The sequence below is a fragment of the Esox lucius genome, chromosome 3, assembly GCF_011004845.1.
Source record: "Esox lucius isolate fEsoLuc1 chromosome 3, fEsoLuc1.pri, whole genome shotgun sequence".
Taxonomy (NCBI): domain Eukaryota; kingdom Metazoa; phylum Chordata; class Actinopteri; order Esociformes; family Esocidae; genus Esox; species Esox lucius.
In genome coordinates, this window is record NC_047571.1 from 16,797,999 (window position 1) to 16,816,850 (window position 18,852).

Below are 18,852 nucleotides of genomic sequence, written 5' to 3' on the forward strand. Positions count from 1 at the left end.
ACAATAGACACACTGTACACAGGTGGGCTGAGGAAGAGGTGGTTTTGATTGTGAAGAAATAGACATTGTAGTGTGAATAATATTGATACGAGGTGGTTATGAATCATAGACTTTGCAATGTGAATAATGTTGGTATTGTGTGTTGCACATTGTAATAAGAATAATATTGATATGAGTTGGTTGTAAAGTAATGGACATTGTAATATGAATAATATTGATATGAGGTGGTTGTAAGGTAATGGACAATGTAAAAATAATAATATTTATATGAGATGATTGTAAAGTAATGGAAACTCTAAAAATAATGATATTGATACGAGGTGGTTGTAAAGTAATGGACATTGTATTAAGAATAATATTGATATGAGGTGGTTGTGAAGTAATGAACATTGTAATAATAATAATATAGATACAAGGTGGTTGTAAAGTAATGGACATAGTAAAAATAATAATATTGATATGAGATGGTTGTAAGGTGATGGACACTGTAAAAATAATGATATTGATACGAGGTGGTTGTAAAGTAATGGACATTGTAATAATAATAATATAGATACGAGGTGGTTGTAAAGTAATGGACACTGTAAAAATAATAATATAGATACGAGGTGGTTGTAATGTAATGGACACTGTAAAAATAATAATATTGATACGAGGTGGTTGTAAAGTAATGGACATTGTAATAATAATAATATAGATACGAGGTGGTTGTAAAGTAATGGACACTGTAAAAATAATAATATTGATACGAGGTGGTTGTAAAGTAATGGACACTGTAAAAATAATGATATTGATATGAGTTGGTTGTGAAGTAATGGACATTGTAATAATAATAATATTGATATGGGATGGTCGTAAGGTAATGGACATTGTAATAAGAATAATATTGATACGAGTTGGTTGTGAAGGAAGGGATACATTGTGGTTTGAATTTAATAATAATAATAAAAATGTCCTCCTCTTGAATTGTGTGATTTGATAAATATTGTAGGCTCTCACACAGGCATGTTGCCAGGCTAATTCATTAAGTATGGGTGGGCAGTCTGCCTGTGATTTGTCTATAGGGAACAAAGACTTCTGATGCTCTCTGGCTCTAATAAGGTGAATCTCATGGGACCTTAAACCATTGCTTCCAAAAGTGATACTGAGAAACCATATCTGTGAAGCTTTGATAGTGTATACTGTAATTAATTCCTGGTACAATACCCTGAATGAATAAACTGGAATATAAAAGAGTAAATTATAACCAGTATATACGGTATCGTGATTTTATATGCTACTGCAATTGATAATCAACAAAAACATAATTGTTTTTTTTTTTATATCAAAGGGTCTACGCTGTTTGTTTCACACGCTCTGTTTCAACATGTAAATATTTTACTGTCCTCATAACCTATGCACAATCCATGTGATTTTACCTGGACAATCGGTCGTGTGCTTGCCTGCATTTGGGGCTCTCCTCTTGAGGTTTGGAGACTTTGACTGCAGCGGCGATGGGGCAGCCTGAGAGACTGTGGGTGGGGGGCAGAGGGAACTCACACACGTTAGCCTGACAGTGAACCGGTATGTGTACGGCATTCATGTACAGCGGTCATTTTGAACGGGTCGGCCCCGCGCGGTGTACCTCCGGTGGGTGCTACGGTTGCTGTTTACATGGCCCCTTCCTGTGCACCCGGGAGTAGGACACTTGAGGACGTTTTCATGCATGGCCAGGACTGGGGACAGACAGTAGAGTAGAGGGACAGTGGGTAAGACACAGGGGTCAGTAGAAGGAGAGCCGTACTCTACATCAGTGAATATGCTTGTGTAAGTGGTGGGACCATGTAGAGCGCGAGTCATGGGAGCGTCAAGAGTCAATATCATTAACAGAGCACACAGTGATAAGACGGGAAAAGAAGAATGGATCCGGGGAACTATTCGGCATACAGGCGGCATTTCTTGACCATTTGTTTCAGTTCAAGATGTGTACTCGCATCAGATAAAAACCATGGTAAGAGCACAAATCCTTAAGAAACAAGCATCTCTGACTAATGTTCCTATTGTCATTTCACTGTACTGGTCACATAATATAAATATATTAGTGCCAATAAAAATACAACACGAAAGCAGTGATTTTTTTTCTTTTTTCATGAACAATTCTTATTGTTAGAGTTCCACTCTGTATCCTTGGAAACTTTTCTGTACATATTTTCCAATTCGTCTGCAGGAGTCTATTTATTTTTGAATACAGCGTTAGAAACCCCTTTGATTTGCAAACTGCCTCTGGTCTAAGAGCATATGCTTTCATATTGAAAAAAGTTAATTACTTTTTCTGTTCCTTTTGTAACATTACTGTTTAATGTTGGATGTTTGTTATGTTACATTAAAACGACTAAACCACATTCAGCCAATAAAAAAACCTTTTCAATAATTAGAAATTACAAGGGAAACTAAGTTTGTAGGTGATGACAATTCTCACTTGTGGATTGAAATATAATTTCTCTGTTTGCACAGTTCCAAAAATTGAGAATAACGCTGTTCATTCAAACAGTTTCTGTAACTATTTGATAATGCTTAAGGTTTTGAACATCAGAACTTATTTGATGATCAATGACAACAACGTATTCTATTCTGTTACTGTGTACAGCCCGTGTGTATATGAGTTACTTACTCTCTGGGGGAACTCTGACTTTGTGGGGACACCCAGACAAACTCCGGTGGTGGGGATATAGACCAGTGACATGCCCAGTACCATCACAGCCAGGTGTGGGACACCGAATATCCTTCTTGTCGGGCCGTGGAGAGTCTGGGAGGAAGCAGACAGATTGAACTTCCTTATCACGCTTCATAGCCTTTCTTACCAACAAAACCAAAGAGTAAAGTAAAAGGTAATAATGTATTGGGACAAAGCGAATAAACTTTATGAAATTTGATTAGACTTGAAGACTTCCTTGCATGAAGTTCCTAAAAGATGTATTTGGTAGATTGTAAGAATTGCTAAGTAAAAACAGCCTCAAGCAACAGTGCTATGTTGTACAGTCACTAACTACATAGAATAGAAATACAGATTTCAGGACAGTATCATGCAAAGAGCTAGACACTTTTTTGCGAAATGCTTATTAATCTGTCATTTTAGTTAAGGCTTCCAGTTCAACACAGGGCATTCACTTCTTAATTCCCATCCATCGAAATATTACATCTGGGATTACACATTAGGCTGCAGTCATTTGAAGAATCAGTGGAAAACATGAGGGGTACTTTGGGTGGATTTAAGACTTATGGTCATGGTTAAATATCCAGTTCATTCCTATAAAAATCCAATATTCTGAGTAGTAGCAATACCATCAGAAGATGTTGTTCTCTTTTTATTTTAGGTTATTTATTACTTTATTTGTTACTGAAATGTTTTTAGTACTTAAGAGGATTTCCCCCTCCTCCCTCGGACCTCGCCACCACCCAGAAAAGGGTTGTTTTATTATTTTATGTTTCAAAATGCCTCATTATTGATCTCAAGTAGTCTGATTTACACTAGATAAAAATTAAAAAAAATTCTGCTGCATATTTATTTTAAATAAATATGCTGTCATTATAATGATAAAATTATTATATATCTAGAATCTTGAATTAACGAAATAGGATCTATTGAAATCAACTGTCCATACCTTTACATCCATGATACACCACCCTGGACTCCATATCCAGTAGCCGCTGATGCCGCCTGTCGTTGGTCATCTGCTCCAGCAGAAACCTGTCCATCTCCCTGTAGGCATTGTGGAGGACCTGCCTCTGCTCTGACTGCAGCGTCATGGCCTGCTCCAGGAGGCTCAGGTTCACCCTCCCTCTTTCCTTCTCTCTGTCCTCTCCTTCTCTGTCCATTTCTAGGCCCAGGGGTCTCTCCATGTCCTGCAGGCCCAACGCCCAACCCTCCACCCGGGGAGGCCTCTCCACCTCTGCCTCCCCCTCACTGTCCTCCTCACTGGGGGTTGGTCGGTAGAGCTGCAGGGACCCGGCTTGGAAAGGGCCAACTTTGCCCATTATGTACCCCCTCATGTCCGAATCTGGATTATCATCTCTCACGGGCCGGTGGTCATGCCTGCCCGGTAGGTCTCCTCCCCCGATGGTGGTGGCTTTGGAAGGGCTGCTGACGGAGCCATTGACCCCAGCAGAACGAGCCAGGGACAGAGGCTCCCACTCGGCTTCCAGGCTGTCTCTGTACGGGCTGTCATGTGGAGACAAACTGGAAGTCATACTCATCCTGTCCTGACTTTGGTCTTCTTCCTCCTCTTGTTGTTGGTCTCGTTCCTCCGCATCTTCATCTCCCAGTGATGCTGAGACTGTAGCCTTATCATGGGGGAAATCATCCGTCACCACTCCAGGCCATCCAAAGGAATCGTGGGTATTTGTTATTGCATCCTGGCAGCCATTTCTTCTGGGCACTTCGCTTAGTGTATCCTGGGCTCCCTCTAAGAAACAAAGTAGGTGTAAAAGTATGCTGTGACATCAATTGTTAATGTTAAGTCTTTCTAGAGAGCATTTGATTAGGCATAGAGTGTAAAAATGTTGTATATGTCTGTTTGAGCTTTGTCAGAATGTTTAGCAGAGACAGTGCGATTTTTTTAGCCAGTTGTTCACGCTTTGAATACATATGTCTTGTAGGTCTAAATGACTGATAAGAGGATTGGCAAACACAATATGTAATGAAAATAATAACAACATAGAAAGGACAGCAACTGGAAGATTTCACAGCAATTCCTCAAGTACATCAGAGATAATACATGAAAGAATTACAAGAAACTGTTATTTTGGCGAGTTTACCATGACAAAAAAAGGATTGTCTTTGTCTTCTTAGAAATCTTCAATCAGAATATAACAACTTGACATGGATTAACCAGACAGATTATGATATTGACATTGCTGGTGGCACTGAACATCAGTTTTAAGTAGTTATTAGTTCTAAGCTATGCAGGGCTTGATGCTTTTTAGATATTAACTTGTAGTCATTCCCATGCAACTGATTTAAGAAACCATATTCCTATGTTAACATAGAACCTAAGAAATGTTAGGGAAAAATGAAAATAATTGTAAAAAAAATCCCAAACATATTTTAATACAGCATTATGTGTTTCTTTTAATCCATTATTGATTTCTTCATAAAAAGCGTTTAAAAGCTTTTTATCAGTGGGTATTTGTATTACACAGGACTATGTGTAAGGGGAGAATATTGACATTTCTGGTTTCAGGCTTGATCAGTTTAAGTGGAACAGATAGTAAAGCTAGGCCTCTTAGTTCCCAAAAATGCATTTTAAATGACACTTTATTTCAGTAACACCCCTGATTATATTAATATTAAGTCATGGTAAATGATTAACAATAGAAAGCTATCATCTGGATTGATTCAATAAAATCTATTTTGATCCCCCAAATCATTGAAACTTACATTCAGTGCTAAAGCTCTTTGATAAGACCATAAGGGTTTTTACTCCATAAATCATAAGTAGGCTGTACTCAGTTGATCTATCCTCTTAAGTGGCTAGACGTCACCGACCAAATTAGAAGTAGCCAACAGAGATTTTGTTGAGTGAGAGCCGATAGGTTGATGATTTGGAATCATTTGGGATGCAGTTCTGTAGTCTATACAGTCCAGTAAGGGGATTCCACTGGGGATGATATGTATCATGAAACAGCTACAACTGGTCATTATATTGAGGCCACAGTGCAAAACATAATCCCAACAAAATAAAAGCTTACAAATGCAGGGAGTCTAGGTCTCTGACTTATCTGGCAAACCAAGCTCTGCCAGAAAAAGAAACCAGCTTTCCTTTTGAAGGATCTGGTTTTGGATTGTGTAAATGTAGGTACATGTTCTGACTGTCCTACAGGGCTTGTAAAACAGGCCCATGGCAGAGCAAATAAGTGAATTTAATAGACTTGGTTGAACACTTTCAAGATGCAACAATATAGCAAGCACACAATTATATGGCTGATAATCACTTGGTTGGTAGAGAAGTAATTCTGAAAAGATATATACAAATAGCAGCCTGTTCGACAAAGATTAAAAGTCAGTTATGCTTAGCTACAATTAGGAGAGGAGACAGAAAATGACTTATTTTGGCCCAGATGGATGACAAACATGCACACGTGTGCCCGCACACACACACACACACACACACACATGCACACACACAGAGAAGTGCAGTAGAAAAGAGTCTGCCTGGGAGAGAAAAAACTTGGATCCCTCCTGTGGTTTGTGTGTTGGAACAGGTGAACAGTTTGTACTCCAGAATAGCCATTACCGGCGCTCTGCAGCAGGGTTGGAGCTTGGCTGAAGTTGAACGCAATGTGGCTCGACCAAATGTGGGGCTTATTTTTCCCTCTTTTTGTTGTAAAATTCAGATATGAACAGTATCCAGCTGTTACATTCGGACTGGTTTTTCTATTCATTTTAACTATCATAATCTTTGCACATAATATCACCCCAGACCTGATTGTGACAAAGTAATTTTTACCAAAATATGTAGGCCTACGTTATCCACACAATGTGTGCATTTGTGTTTCCTGATTTTTTTCTATACACTCATTCATTGTATTTTTACATATAGTCTGCTGTTTCCAGGTGCCCTCTATTGATAAAGGTAAACTTTTCTTGATTACAAAAAATTGGAGGTGAATAGATAATTAATACATACATAACCAGAAGGTCTGCTTTGGAGGGAAGTGGTATAGGAACAAAGTTATCTGAGGGAATAAAACGGATGGCAAAGCTAGTGCAAAAAGGGTTACGATAATTGTAACGTTATATGAACCCCAGAAACAAATAAATTCAATTTCCAATGAATCTGCACAATTCATTGAGCTACTCTCTAGCTCCATTTAACTACCCACATGTGTACTGTAATGAGCTGTAGACATTATGCCTAATTATGTATATTTGGGCTGTGTTAGAGGGCCTAACAAAAGCTTTCGAAGGGGACAATTACGTTTGTTGCTTAGTTACATCGTTAAAAATATACCAAATAACTGCAGATTATAGTGGGTGAGAATGCACATGTAAACCATGGGTATTGTTGCCAAAATGCTCAAAATTCAATTCATTTTGAAACAGAAATGTTTTGCTTTTTGAGGGGGGACATTGTTTTTAACAGGAAAAACAATTTTCTTAGGTCATTTTTGAGTATGTGGGCTAGGTCATAGTATCTTCTGGAAAAAAGCAGCAATATATGTATTCCGTTGTATCACTGATATTGGTTTTAGAAAAATATTTTTAAGCGATGCCATACTTTAAAGATGCAAAATAAGATGGTGTTAATAACTAATAAATATTGTGTTTATTCTAAGCTCAACTAAACCCACTTCACTTTTTACACATTAACAGGGGAGATTCAAAGCAGAACATCCTAAACAAAACATTATCATAACGTTTCAATTCTCAGTGATTGCAACTCAATTTTGAATGGCTCTTCAGAAAAACCAAACACATCAGACAAAAAGAAAATGAGAAGTCCAGAAATCTGGCCTCATCCAAAAAGGGGGAAAAGCCTTGCCAAAAATATCATGGCAGATAAGCTGTCAAAACTTCAATGTGAGGACATGAGACAGACATAACTAATGTGGACCCAGCCGTGTCGTCTTTCACTTCCAGCACAATGACTATGGGGGCTGGCTGATGGCGGCAGGCAGGCAATAAAGAAGGAGGGAAATATGAATGCAACAGATGGGATTTTAAAATTCAGCGTCAATTGTTCATGAAAACAGACAAAACAACAGGACATCTGTCTACCTGCTGGAGTGTCAATGTTCCTCAGCTCTTCTTTGTCCTGCGGTGGTGCCAGGTCCTCGTTCTCCTCCTCGCAGTACGCCTCCCTGGGACTGTAGTGGCGGGGCCTCATCAGGAGAGACTTTCTCTTGTTGACGGGGGCGCCCTGCACCCCTTCCCGGGCGAGCCTTTTCCTAGCAGCCACAGACCCATATGTGCTGTTGTGGGGGCTGGATGAATAAAAAGAGCAACCGGGTCAACTAAAGATCATAGCCGTTACTAGGGTTCATCTGAAAGTTTGAACTGAAAGTGAACCTAAAATGTAACATTGTCCGTTTATTCACCAGTTCAATTTTCTAGGGTTTGGCAAGTGTTATTTGTAACTAGAGTGAAAAAAGGTCAACATATGGTTGAAGAAACCGTATTTAGCTCAGATGATGAACGAACAAAAAGAAAAGACTATAAAAATGAAGTACACATGGAAGCACTGAAGAGCCACAGGGCCAAATTCAATTACAAGCAATATTATCAAGATAGGAGCATGGCCAGCATACCACATCTCCTAACAAAGGATGCCCATTTCATTCTGTATATACGGACCTAGAAACCCAGGGTGAGTTAGAGGATATTTGTAAGTGTTTGTTTTCATAAAGAGGTCACAAACCCTTACCTGGGAGCCTGGGTGATGCAGTCAGCTGGAACTGTAAACAGAAGAAGAAGCAGAGGTAGGTCAGGTAAATAGTCATGTTTACATTTCCACTGTGGAGTGACTAAGGCTGTACATCTGTCTACTGGGGAAACACAATCCTGATCAAAGCAACTGATACTAGTAGCTCCACCTTTTGGATAACCAGTTGTAAATGAATACACTGTGGGCCTACTACACTCAAGATAGAGGGATGTTCCACTAGCAGCTATTTGTGGATTACTGTCAGAAATTAACTATAAGAAGTAGTTATTTGTAGTTATTTGTAAAAAAATATACTTTTGCAACATTTAACAAAAGCACACTTATTTTTTTAACAAAACCCCTCTAATAATATCAATGTTATAGTAAATATAACCTTTATAATCATAACAAATCAACTTCCCTAATTTGCTCTCCTCCAAACAGCATTGACAACATGATCAATGTTCCCAAAGGAATTTGGTTTCATTTTTCAGGACTGTGAATTAATTATTAATTACTGAATTTATTAATGTTCTTAACATATTAACTACGAAGCACCACTGGCATTTGTTTAACGAGACCTCTCGGTCTCAAAACATATGTAACATATTTACACACTTTGGTTGTATTCAATACAAATGAAATACTGATAATCAATAAAGTAATTTTCCTCATCTGTTTGTAAGAAATGTCCAGGACACAGCTGTAAATAAAGGAAATGGTTTATTCACTATCTACAGGGAGTGGAGGTTTACATGGAGAATGATCCAAGACACCATTTCAACTGAGAGGATGTTGGTTTAGCTGTGAACTCTTTCAGCTGGAGACGGAGAAAGAGTTGTCGGAGGCGACAAAGGCAGACTCTGACTTTCATGAGAAATACACTAAACAAGGTTGATCACATCAACATTTACATCTATATAACAAAAGACATTGGTTAGCATTGACGCGTTGGGCCTATGTCCTTAAGAAACTTGGCTATATGTTGTCTAAAAGTAATAGCTATTTAAAGTTTAAACTACCATGCAGTCATTTAAGAACACAAATTTTAGAGAGAAATTTCAGAGAGAAATTGTAATATAACAGTCCTTTAAATAAGATACATTTCCTTCACAATCTACATTTTTATTAGATAATAACACTTAATTTGAGTAAATATGCCTTGAAAATCTTGTTAAGCATATACATCTCATATGGTGTTGTATTTTAGATTAAACAAGTTCTTTTGAGAGACGTTGAAACAGAATTGAGGCATCAGATCAATATTAATCAACTTTCCATACTGAAAACCTTTATTTTGACTCTGAATTGCTAAAAAAAAAAATTTAAAACACCTGCCGTGTCTACATATTTGTGCTTATTATTTGGTAACAGCTTTATAAAGCCATTCCAAGGCTTGATAAGAACTGTGTTGGTCTTCAGCGGCCTATACTTAAGGTATAATTCAGCCTAGATGTCGTCAACTGTAGCTAGGTTAAAGGAAAAATGCATTGCGGCCTAATCCCTTTTGTTTTGGCCTTGCAAGCATGTGGAGGTACAGTAGGAAGGATTTGTCTCCAAAATCTGTTTGGAGGAGCTATGCACAATAACCTCATTTCACAAGGTTTTTGATTATATGTCTGGTCAGAAGAGGTGTCAAGTAACCACAAAGGTGGTCTGGTTTCATCCCTTAGATGTGTGACTTTTTTACTCTATGCTGCAACCAGAACAACACTTATCAGGCATCGATCTCTACATGGCAAAATGGCCAACTCTGGCCCACCTGTCTCTGGGATTCTTAGTGCCGGTCCACTTTCTCTGTTTGTGTCCTGTTTTGTTGAATGTAAATCCAATAATAGGAGAATGTTATTTTATTGTTTGGTAATTGTTCTATAGGAAGATGTTCCAACAACACCATATTCCCATTAAGAACAACCCCATGATAAAGCTTCCATGAGTTTCTAAGACATAATAATGGCACTAGTGCCACCAGTCAGACCTCAGAGGCTAGCATAATGGTATAAACCTGTCTATGGGTTTTCAATCACACTATATACAGTATCTCACAAAAGTGAGTACACCCCTCACATTGTTGCAAATTTGCTGTCCCCTCAAAATAACACAAAACACAGCCATTAATTTCTAAACCACTGGCAACAAAAGTGAGTACACCCCTATGTGAAAATGTCCAAATTGGGCCCAATAAGCCATTTTCCCTCCCTGGTGTCATGTGACTCATTAGTGTAACAAGTTCTCAGGTGTGAATGGGGAGCAGTTGTGTTAAATTTGGTGTTATCGCTCTCAAACTCCCTCATACTGGTCACTGGAAGTTCAACATGGCAGCTCATGCCAAAGAACTCTCTGAGGATCTGAAAAAAAGAATTGTTGCTCTACATAAAGATGGCCTAGGCTATAAGAAGATTGCCAAGACCTTGAAACTGAGCTGCAGCACAGTGGCCAAGACCATACACCGATTTAACAGGACGGGTTCCTGTTAAATCGGGGTGGGGGGGTCAGCCTGTCAGTGTTCAGACCATACGCCGCACACTGCATCAAATTGGTCTGCATGGCTGTCGGCCCAGAAGGAAGCCTCTTCTAAAGATGATGCACAAGAAAGCCCGCAAACAGTTTACTGAGGACAAGCAGACTAAGGACATGGATTACTGGAAACATGTCCTGTGGTCTGATGAGACCAAGATAAACCTATTTGGTTCAGATGGTGTCAAGCGTGTGTGGCGGCAACCAGGTGAGGAGTACAAAGACAAGTGTGTCTTGCCTACAGTCAAGCATGGTGGTGGGAGTGTCATGGTCTGGGGCTGCATGAGTGGTGCCAGCACTGGGGAGCTACAGTTCATTGAGGGAATCATGAATGCCAACATGTACTATGACATACTGAAGCAGAGCATGATCCAACATGATAACGACCCCAAACACACCTCCAAGACTACTTCTGCCTTGCTAAAGAAGCTGAGGGTATAGGTGATGGACTGGCCAATCATGTCTCCAGACCTAAACCCTATTGAGCATCTGTGAGGCAACTTCAAACGGAAGGTGGAGGAGTGCAAGGTCTCTAACATCCACCAGCTCTGTGATGTCATCATGGAGGAGTGGAAGAGGACTCCAGTGTTAACCTGTGAAACTCTGGTGAACTCCATGCCCAAAAGGGTTAATGGCTGTGTCTTGTGTTATTTTGAGGGGACAGCAAATTTACACTGTTATACAAGCTGTACACTCACTACTTTACATTGTAGCAAAGTGCCATTTCTTCAGTGTTGTCACATGAAAAGATATAATCAAATATTTACAAAAATGTGAGGGGTGTACTCACTTTTGTGAGATACTGTATATGCGCTCCTTAACTAATGTGGGCCACTGTTTCAATTTGATACAGCCATGAATAATGGAATGCAGCCCTCTTCAAATTGGTAAAATTATTTGTAAAACTGACAGTTGTAAAGTTGGATTGTTGAAGTGAAATGATAAGAAACCAAAGCGAAATGTGCGAGAACAGCTAAAAGCACTCAGTAATTGCCCGGATTTTCCAAGAATGTGGTGCCATTCAGAGGTGTATTTTACCTGGTAAAAAATAAAAACCAAAAAAAAATTACATTCTGTCATAAGAGCATATTTTCTAATATAAAAAAATTCATCCAGTAAATGCTTATTAAGTGCCCAGAAAGGGAATAGGGTAAACAGTAACATATTTAACCTAGCATGGTTGACTTCTAAAATCAGCCATAAATTCCCTTATGAATAGGGGGAATGGCAGATTGTTGTGTGCAACGCAATGTAAGCTTCCCAAAAGAATGTAACTGCAAAAAATATTTTTAGCCTATCTATCTATGGGTAATAGTGTTGACTGCTATTTTCAACCTGCTGGGGTTCTGACACCAGATAATTGCCAAAAAGAGTAGAACAAGACCACTTTTACAGTATGACTTGGCTACTAGATGTTGAATGCCTTTTTTTAACATTTAAATACTGGAAAACAAATGTACTTTTACCATATACAAGTTCAGTTCATGTAACAGGATTTACCATTAGGGACAGATTTAAATCACATAAAAAATGTAAACAGATCTTCAGAAATTGCTTTCAAAGCAACAAAATACAGGGGGTGGACTAAATGACAGAAACACTTAAAACATGATATTAATATCATGGACCTAATAAGGTGCTGTGATACAAGTCCTTAACTGTATGTAATGGGAGATGGCACCATTATTCAAGATAAAAAGCCTCCAGTTGAGGGAATGAGAGAACAGTGTTTGCACCAAAAGGTGAACCTGTTCCTGTAAAATGGCCTCGTATTCCTTGGCCGTTATACAACCATTAAGAACAATAATGGGTACCCATGACTCCCACTAGATGACTGTCCATACCATTATGGATCCCCCATCATGTTTAACAGTTGGCAGCAGACATTGTGGGCTGCAGACATCCTTTGGTTTTCTCCAAACACAAACCAGTCCGGACATAGGGTGAAGAATTACTCAACATATTCTGTTTATTCATTGCTCAGAGAACCAGGTTTTGTGCTCCTTTTTGGCCCTGGATACAAGTGATTTTGATTGGCAGCTCTGCAATAAATTCTAGCTTTATGAAGCTGACAAAGTAGAGTTTTTGTTGAGACACTGAGGTGCTGATTCAATTCTGTGGTAATTTTCGAGGCTGTGCTTTTGGGGCATTGAACCACTATTTTGATATGTGTCCATCTGTCCCTTTCGGTCAGCTTCCACCACTGTTCCTCTGCTGATTCAATTTGTCCATGTGATTTTTGAAAGTGTTCCCCTTGAACAATTTTGCAGTTGTGACCATGCACTTCCAATTCAGGCACTGACTGTTTGGCCTGTTTGGAACTGTTACTTGTCTCATCTTGCTTTGAAAACTCAAATATCAAAGTTCTAATTGTCAGACCCCTTTTATAGCTGACACGTACTTCTAATAGGCAATCAACCTAATCTGACCTCTGCAGCTGCTTCTGAAATTGTTATTTCGTTACTTTAAAAAAGCAGTCCATATCCACGTGGTGTATCTTTGTTGTACAGTGATGGTGAAACTTAAAATGTTTCCAGTTAACCGTCCCCTTATTTTCATTTTGGCAATATTCCCGGTCAATTTGACACAGTACAATAATTGTTATATGAATAATGAAAAATATATATGTGATTTTAGTCTCCCAAAATGTGTTGCTCCAGTAGCTGATGACATCCTCACATTCAAAACAAACAACCCCATAACTGATTAATTAAAGTCTTACAAAATAACCATGTTAACCAAATGCCATTTTTAGAGAACTGTCCTTCAGCCACTGAACTTCACAGGAAAAACCTATTTAAATCCTGACGATCATTATGGTTAGATCTTTACAAGCAACCAGGTCAAAGGTCAAGGTTAAATTGAATTCAAAAGGACTTCCGATTGTGAAATGTTGTTCAGTGTCTAAATCATACTTACATACAGTACACTACCGTTCAAAAGTTTGGGTTCACTTAGAAGTGTCCATGTTTTCCATGTATGTTTTCCATGAAAACATACAAGAAATTTGTTTGAATAGGAAATATACCAACATGAATAAGAAATATAGTCACTGACAATGTTAGAAAAAAATATTTTTAATAGAAATTACAATTGTGTCCATCGAACACAGCAATTACAGCCTTGAGAGCTTTGGGATTCTAGTTGTGAATTTGTTGAGGTAAGATATTTCACCCCATGCTACCTGAAGCACCTCCCACAAGTTGGATTGGCTTGATGGACACTTCTTACGTACCACACAGTCAAGCTGCTCCCACAGCAGCTCAACAGGGTTGAGACCCAGTGACTGTGCTGGCCACAGAATACCGGCTGACTGCTTCTTCCCTAAATAGTTCTTGTATAGTTTGTAGCTGTGCTTTGGGTCATTGTGATGTTGCAGGAGGAAATTGGCTCCAATCAACTGCCGTCCACAACACTTTTTCCAATCTTCCTCTGTCCAGTGTCTGTGTTCTTTTGGCAATCTTAATCTATTGTTTTTATTGGCCACTGTGAAATGTTTTTTCCTTGCCAACTAGAAGGCCAGCATACCGGAGTCGCCATTCACTGTTGACACTGAGACTGATGTTTTGCGGGTACTATTTAATGAAGCTGACAGTTGAGGACCAGTAAAGTGTCTGTTACTCAAACTAGACACTCTAATGTATTTGTCCTCTTGCTCAGTATTACACCTAGATCTCCCACTCCTTTCTATTCTGGTTAGAGCCAGTTTGTACAAGATCTTCAGTTTCTTGGCAATTTCTCAAATGGAATAGCCTTAATTTCTCAGAACAAGAATAGACTAATGATTTTCAGAAGAAAGTTATTTATTTATGACAGTTTTCATGCTGTTGAACCCACTGATGCTCCAGATACTCAACTAGTCTAAAGAAGGCCAGGTTTATTGCTTCTTTAGTCAGCACAACTGTTTTCAGCTGTGTTAACATAATTGCAAAAGAGTTGTCTAATGATCAATTAGCCTTTAAAAATTATAAAACTGGAACACAGGAGTGATGGTTGCTGCTAATGGCTCTCTGTACTCCTCTGTAGATAATCCATTAAAGTTCTGTAATTTCCAGCTATAATAGTCATTTCCAGATGTAAAAATGTCTACACTGTACTTCTGATAAATTTGATATTATATTTTAATGGACAAAAAATGTTTTTTTCAAAAACAAGGACATTTCTAAGTGACCCCAAACTATTTGATCGCCATGGTTGCACTATTTCTGTGCAGAATGCAGCTTGATTCCAGAAAAATGTGGGTTGAACTCTTTCCTGAAGTGCTTTTATTCCTATTAGTAAATACTATATGTGGTCTATATTAAATGGCACCTCCATTTATAAAAGAAGCTTTTAAAAGGAAATATTGGTGCACAATGTCTATATATAATAATAAATATATAATAATTAAACTCACCTTTGCCACCATTGCATGCTTGAATTGTGTTATCTTCTCCTTCCAAATTCATCTGCAAATTAAAAAGACAGATATCTGGATTTTTGAAACATTCATATCAAAATACATGTTCTGTAAAAAAGCAGTTTGACACTGGCACGGTAGATTCCGGATTCATCAGGGCTCTTGACAGTGTTTGAAGTTTATTTGAAGTCATTTTGACCCCAGCTACAGTACATTTCCCCTAAATATTTCATGCTGTTAAGTGTGAATTATGTGTCACATTTAATCGGCAAAGAGTCACAAAACCACATGTAGCATGAAAACAGCTAAATACTTTACCAAGCTAAGGTGAAGTAAGCTAAAAAAAATAAAAATACTTGGAAGTGGGAAAACATAATAATGCTAAATAATGACATTAAAGTGCAGGTGGTGCCACACTGATAGACAGACAGTCATGTGTTTAGACCAAAATAGTTGTTAAAATCTATCCACTCTCCCTCGCCACCACTGCTTGTGTGGATCCCAAATAAACCCTATTAAAGGTAATTATTCTGGGCTGATGGCAGTGTACAGTGGTCACAGGCTGGTGAAATGTGGGAGTCACAGGATATGCTGTTACTTTTCCTGGTAATGGGAAACATGACTCCGCTCTCTGGTTTGCTGTTGTGATTGAAGGCACTGACCTGTCATACATTTATAATAGGGGAGCAGGTGTGGCACTGATGGACCTTCATTTCCTTTAATAAACCTTTTATGTGGCCCACTCTTAATGCCACGCCGGGCCCTCCGAGGGCCTGCTCATAATAGGTTCATTACTTTTGATTACTAGGGCCCTATTGAGACAAACAACTACCCAAATACTATACATTACATTCTCTAACAGCTAATGTACCTGATTAGTTCATTACACTTTTTCCATCATTGTAGAAGAGAAACATTCACAGAGACGGACATAGTCACGGGTTTTGTATGACGTTATGTCAACTTGATGTTTCAAATGATTGCCACTGATGTGTTTTGATATCGTGTATGTGTTACAATGTCTACAAAAATAAAATATTGGTTCATTTTCAAATATAGATAATTGCACTTGTAATCATTTCAACTGGTTGATTAATATGTCCACATTAAGAGTCCTTGGTGTGGAAGGGCAGCACTCACACATATGTAAGCAAATCTACACTTTTTAAAACTCCTATTACATTTTTTTTTATAACATAACCTCTCGTACCAGAACATTTAACACATCATTTAGGGTTAGTTCATGACACATTCAATTTGCTTCTTTCAAGTAAAGCAACAATGTCATTTTGTAAAAAATATGGGGGTGTCATGGTAACATATTGAATACACTAATCATCCATCTTCATAAAAGATCTGATGACCTTGGTTTTGACACTGAGGATTAAATCTTTTTACCAGTGGATTGTGTGGTTACAAATGCAATCAAAATGTTTGTGGGACTGTTAAATGATGTCATGTATTATGTGGGGATAGGTGGAGGAACACATCAAACATTTTGTGTTCAAGCAGCTATTCGTTTTTTTTGCTTGGTGTGCAGCACAGCGCTTCTGAGATAGTATACAGCATGTGCTTTTGACAACCATTTGACAAAAGCTATTGTTGGTCCTTAAACTGGCAGCAGTATGGCTGCATCTAATTCGGCAGAGTGAATCAGAAGTACAGCAGAGGAGCAACCAGAACATCTCTTGTGGATATTTAAGGGTATGACAGAGAAGTGGAGAACTCTTCACACATGCAGAGAATGTATGATGTTCAAACAGTATTTACACTGGCAAAACAAATAGATACATGCCATTCAAATAAGGCCTTGTTTGTATTGAATATTTACCACACTCTCAGGCTGGGAATTGTTTGTGTCAAATATTACTGACCAAGCACATGATAGATTATGATGGATATGGTGGTCATTCATCAATTTAAAAATATGGCCCCTTTCTTTATTGTTGACAGAATGGTCCTACTATTTAAAAAAGGCTGTTGAGACGTTGTCCTGGTGTCAGCTAGCCCTTTTGTATTCAGAAACTCTTATCTAAATTTGAACACTGGGAGGCCTGGTAGTTTCAACCTAGAATTGGATGGCTACATTACTACTTAGTTAAGTGCTGTGGTATAACAAAAACAGCACACTCAGCAACGCTAACTACATATCAAACACAAAATATGCAAACGCCCACATCCATGCATAGGTAAAATAATACTGAAATGTCAGATTTCACAGGAGTGAAAGGGGGCATTGACACAACACAGCTAAACACGCTGAATTCATTCTACCACTTCAAAAACATTCTTTCTACCACCTTCAATAAGCCTTATAAAAACATTACAACAGCATATTCTTCAACAGAAAAAGTGAATAGGTAGAAGACAATTTTATATTTTTTTTATATTTATTTTTGTTGGGTGTATGTCATCTAAACCTACAGTAGGAAATATTTGATTAATATTAGGTCTACCTTTGTTTGCAGTTTTCCGGGCAACATACACAACGTGCTGCCAGGCCCACGGAATCCACCTTGGTCGAGATTTGCACAATTGTTGACTTGACGTTTCAGGATGTGGGTGTGAAATTCATTCTCTGTAACAGAAAAAATGAAACAAATATATGTTAAACGGAAACTATGTGTTTTCCATCAAAACCTGAATGGAAAGACCACAACTTATTAACTTCATGAGTTACAGTAACTCTCCAAACTTTTAAATGTTGTATAGTGGTAATAAACCATACAATTAGAATGAATTACCGACAACAATCATATTTTTCCAAGCCTCACTGCTGGCTTTCATGTGATGATGAACATGGTTTGTGAGTAACATGCAGGCAGTCAGAGATAGTGGTAGAATGAAACATGGTAATACCTCACATGTTGGAATAAGGAACAAAATGCAAATTGATTGCTTGACAGAGATCAAATTGCTAGCAGACTAATTAATACAAAACATCCAAGAGGGAAAACAAGGATGAACACAATGAGTACATTAAGCCTCTTCACTTCACAGATCTTATTACAGGAATTATTTATTTCTGTTAGCTTTGAAAAAAAGGGAAAAGAGAAAACATCATCTTAATTATAGCACTCAGAGCATTTTCCCGCTGGAACAAAAGGGGGGACTCAGGGAGTCATTAGCATAAGAAAAAAGAGACTCACTACTATTTGAGGCAGGCCGGTTGGTTTGTCATCTGCTGAATCATATTCCTTCCCCCCAACACATATAGACAAATAACGTCTTGCTCTCGGAGGACTATTTGCCCATGGATGAGGCACATTTCTCTGGGGATACGAAGCCCAGTTGCCTGATGCTCAGGGTTTCTACGTGATTCTCTATGTGCTAATCTGGCTGTCCTTGGGCCCAACCCATTCTCCATCCCAACCCCATCTGCTACCTTTCCCATCACATAGGAGCTGAGAGAATGGGCTGGGACTGCCTGGGACTGGGAGAGGACAGGGCTTTCCAGTCCAAGCAGTCATGAATAACCATGGCCCCACACATTGTTTTGTAGAAGGGTTCAATGGGCACCGCTTATCTACTGGA

General features: G+C 38.5%; 1 protein-coding gene across 9 annotated transcripts in view; it reads right to left on the minus strand.

The window, feature by feature from the left end:
- Positions 1-18,852, minus strand: part of st18 (ST18 C2H2C-type zinc finger transcription factor) — a 51,603-nt gene that overhangs the window by 11,428 nt on the left and 21,323 nt on the right. For 7 of the 9 annotated variants that reach the window (XM_020041814.2, XM_020041809.2, XM_020041808.2 and 4 more), the window contains 8 exons: positions 17,775-17,896; positions 15,316-15,367; positions 8,403-8,433; positions 7,757-7,962; positions 3,642-4,442; positions 2,651-2,785; positions 1,625-1,715; positions 1,419-1,511 (listed from right to left, as the gene is read on the minus strand). In XM_020041814.2, coding sequence (XP_019897373.1) covers positions 1,419-1,511; positions 1,625-1,715; positions 2,651-2,785; positions 3,642-4,442; positions 7,757-7,962; positions 8,403-8,433; positions 15,316-15,367; positions 17,775-17,896 — 1,531 coding nt within the window. Of the gene's footprint in view, positions 1-1,418; positions 1,512-1,624; positions 1,716-2,650; positions 2,786-3,641; positions 4,443-7,756; positions 7,963-8,402; positions 8,434-15,315; positions 15,368-17,774; positions 17,897-18,467; positions 18,605-18,852 lie in introns of those variants that run through there. The other 2 variants (XM_020041826.2, XM_020041810.2) reach the window with 2 other exon arrangements.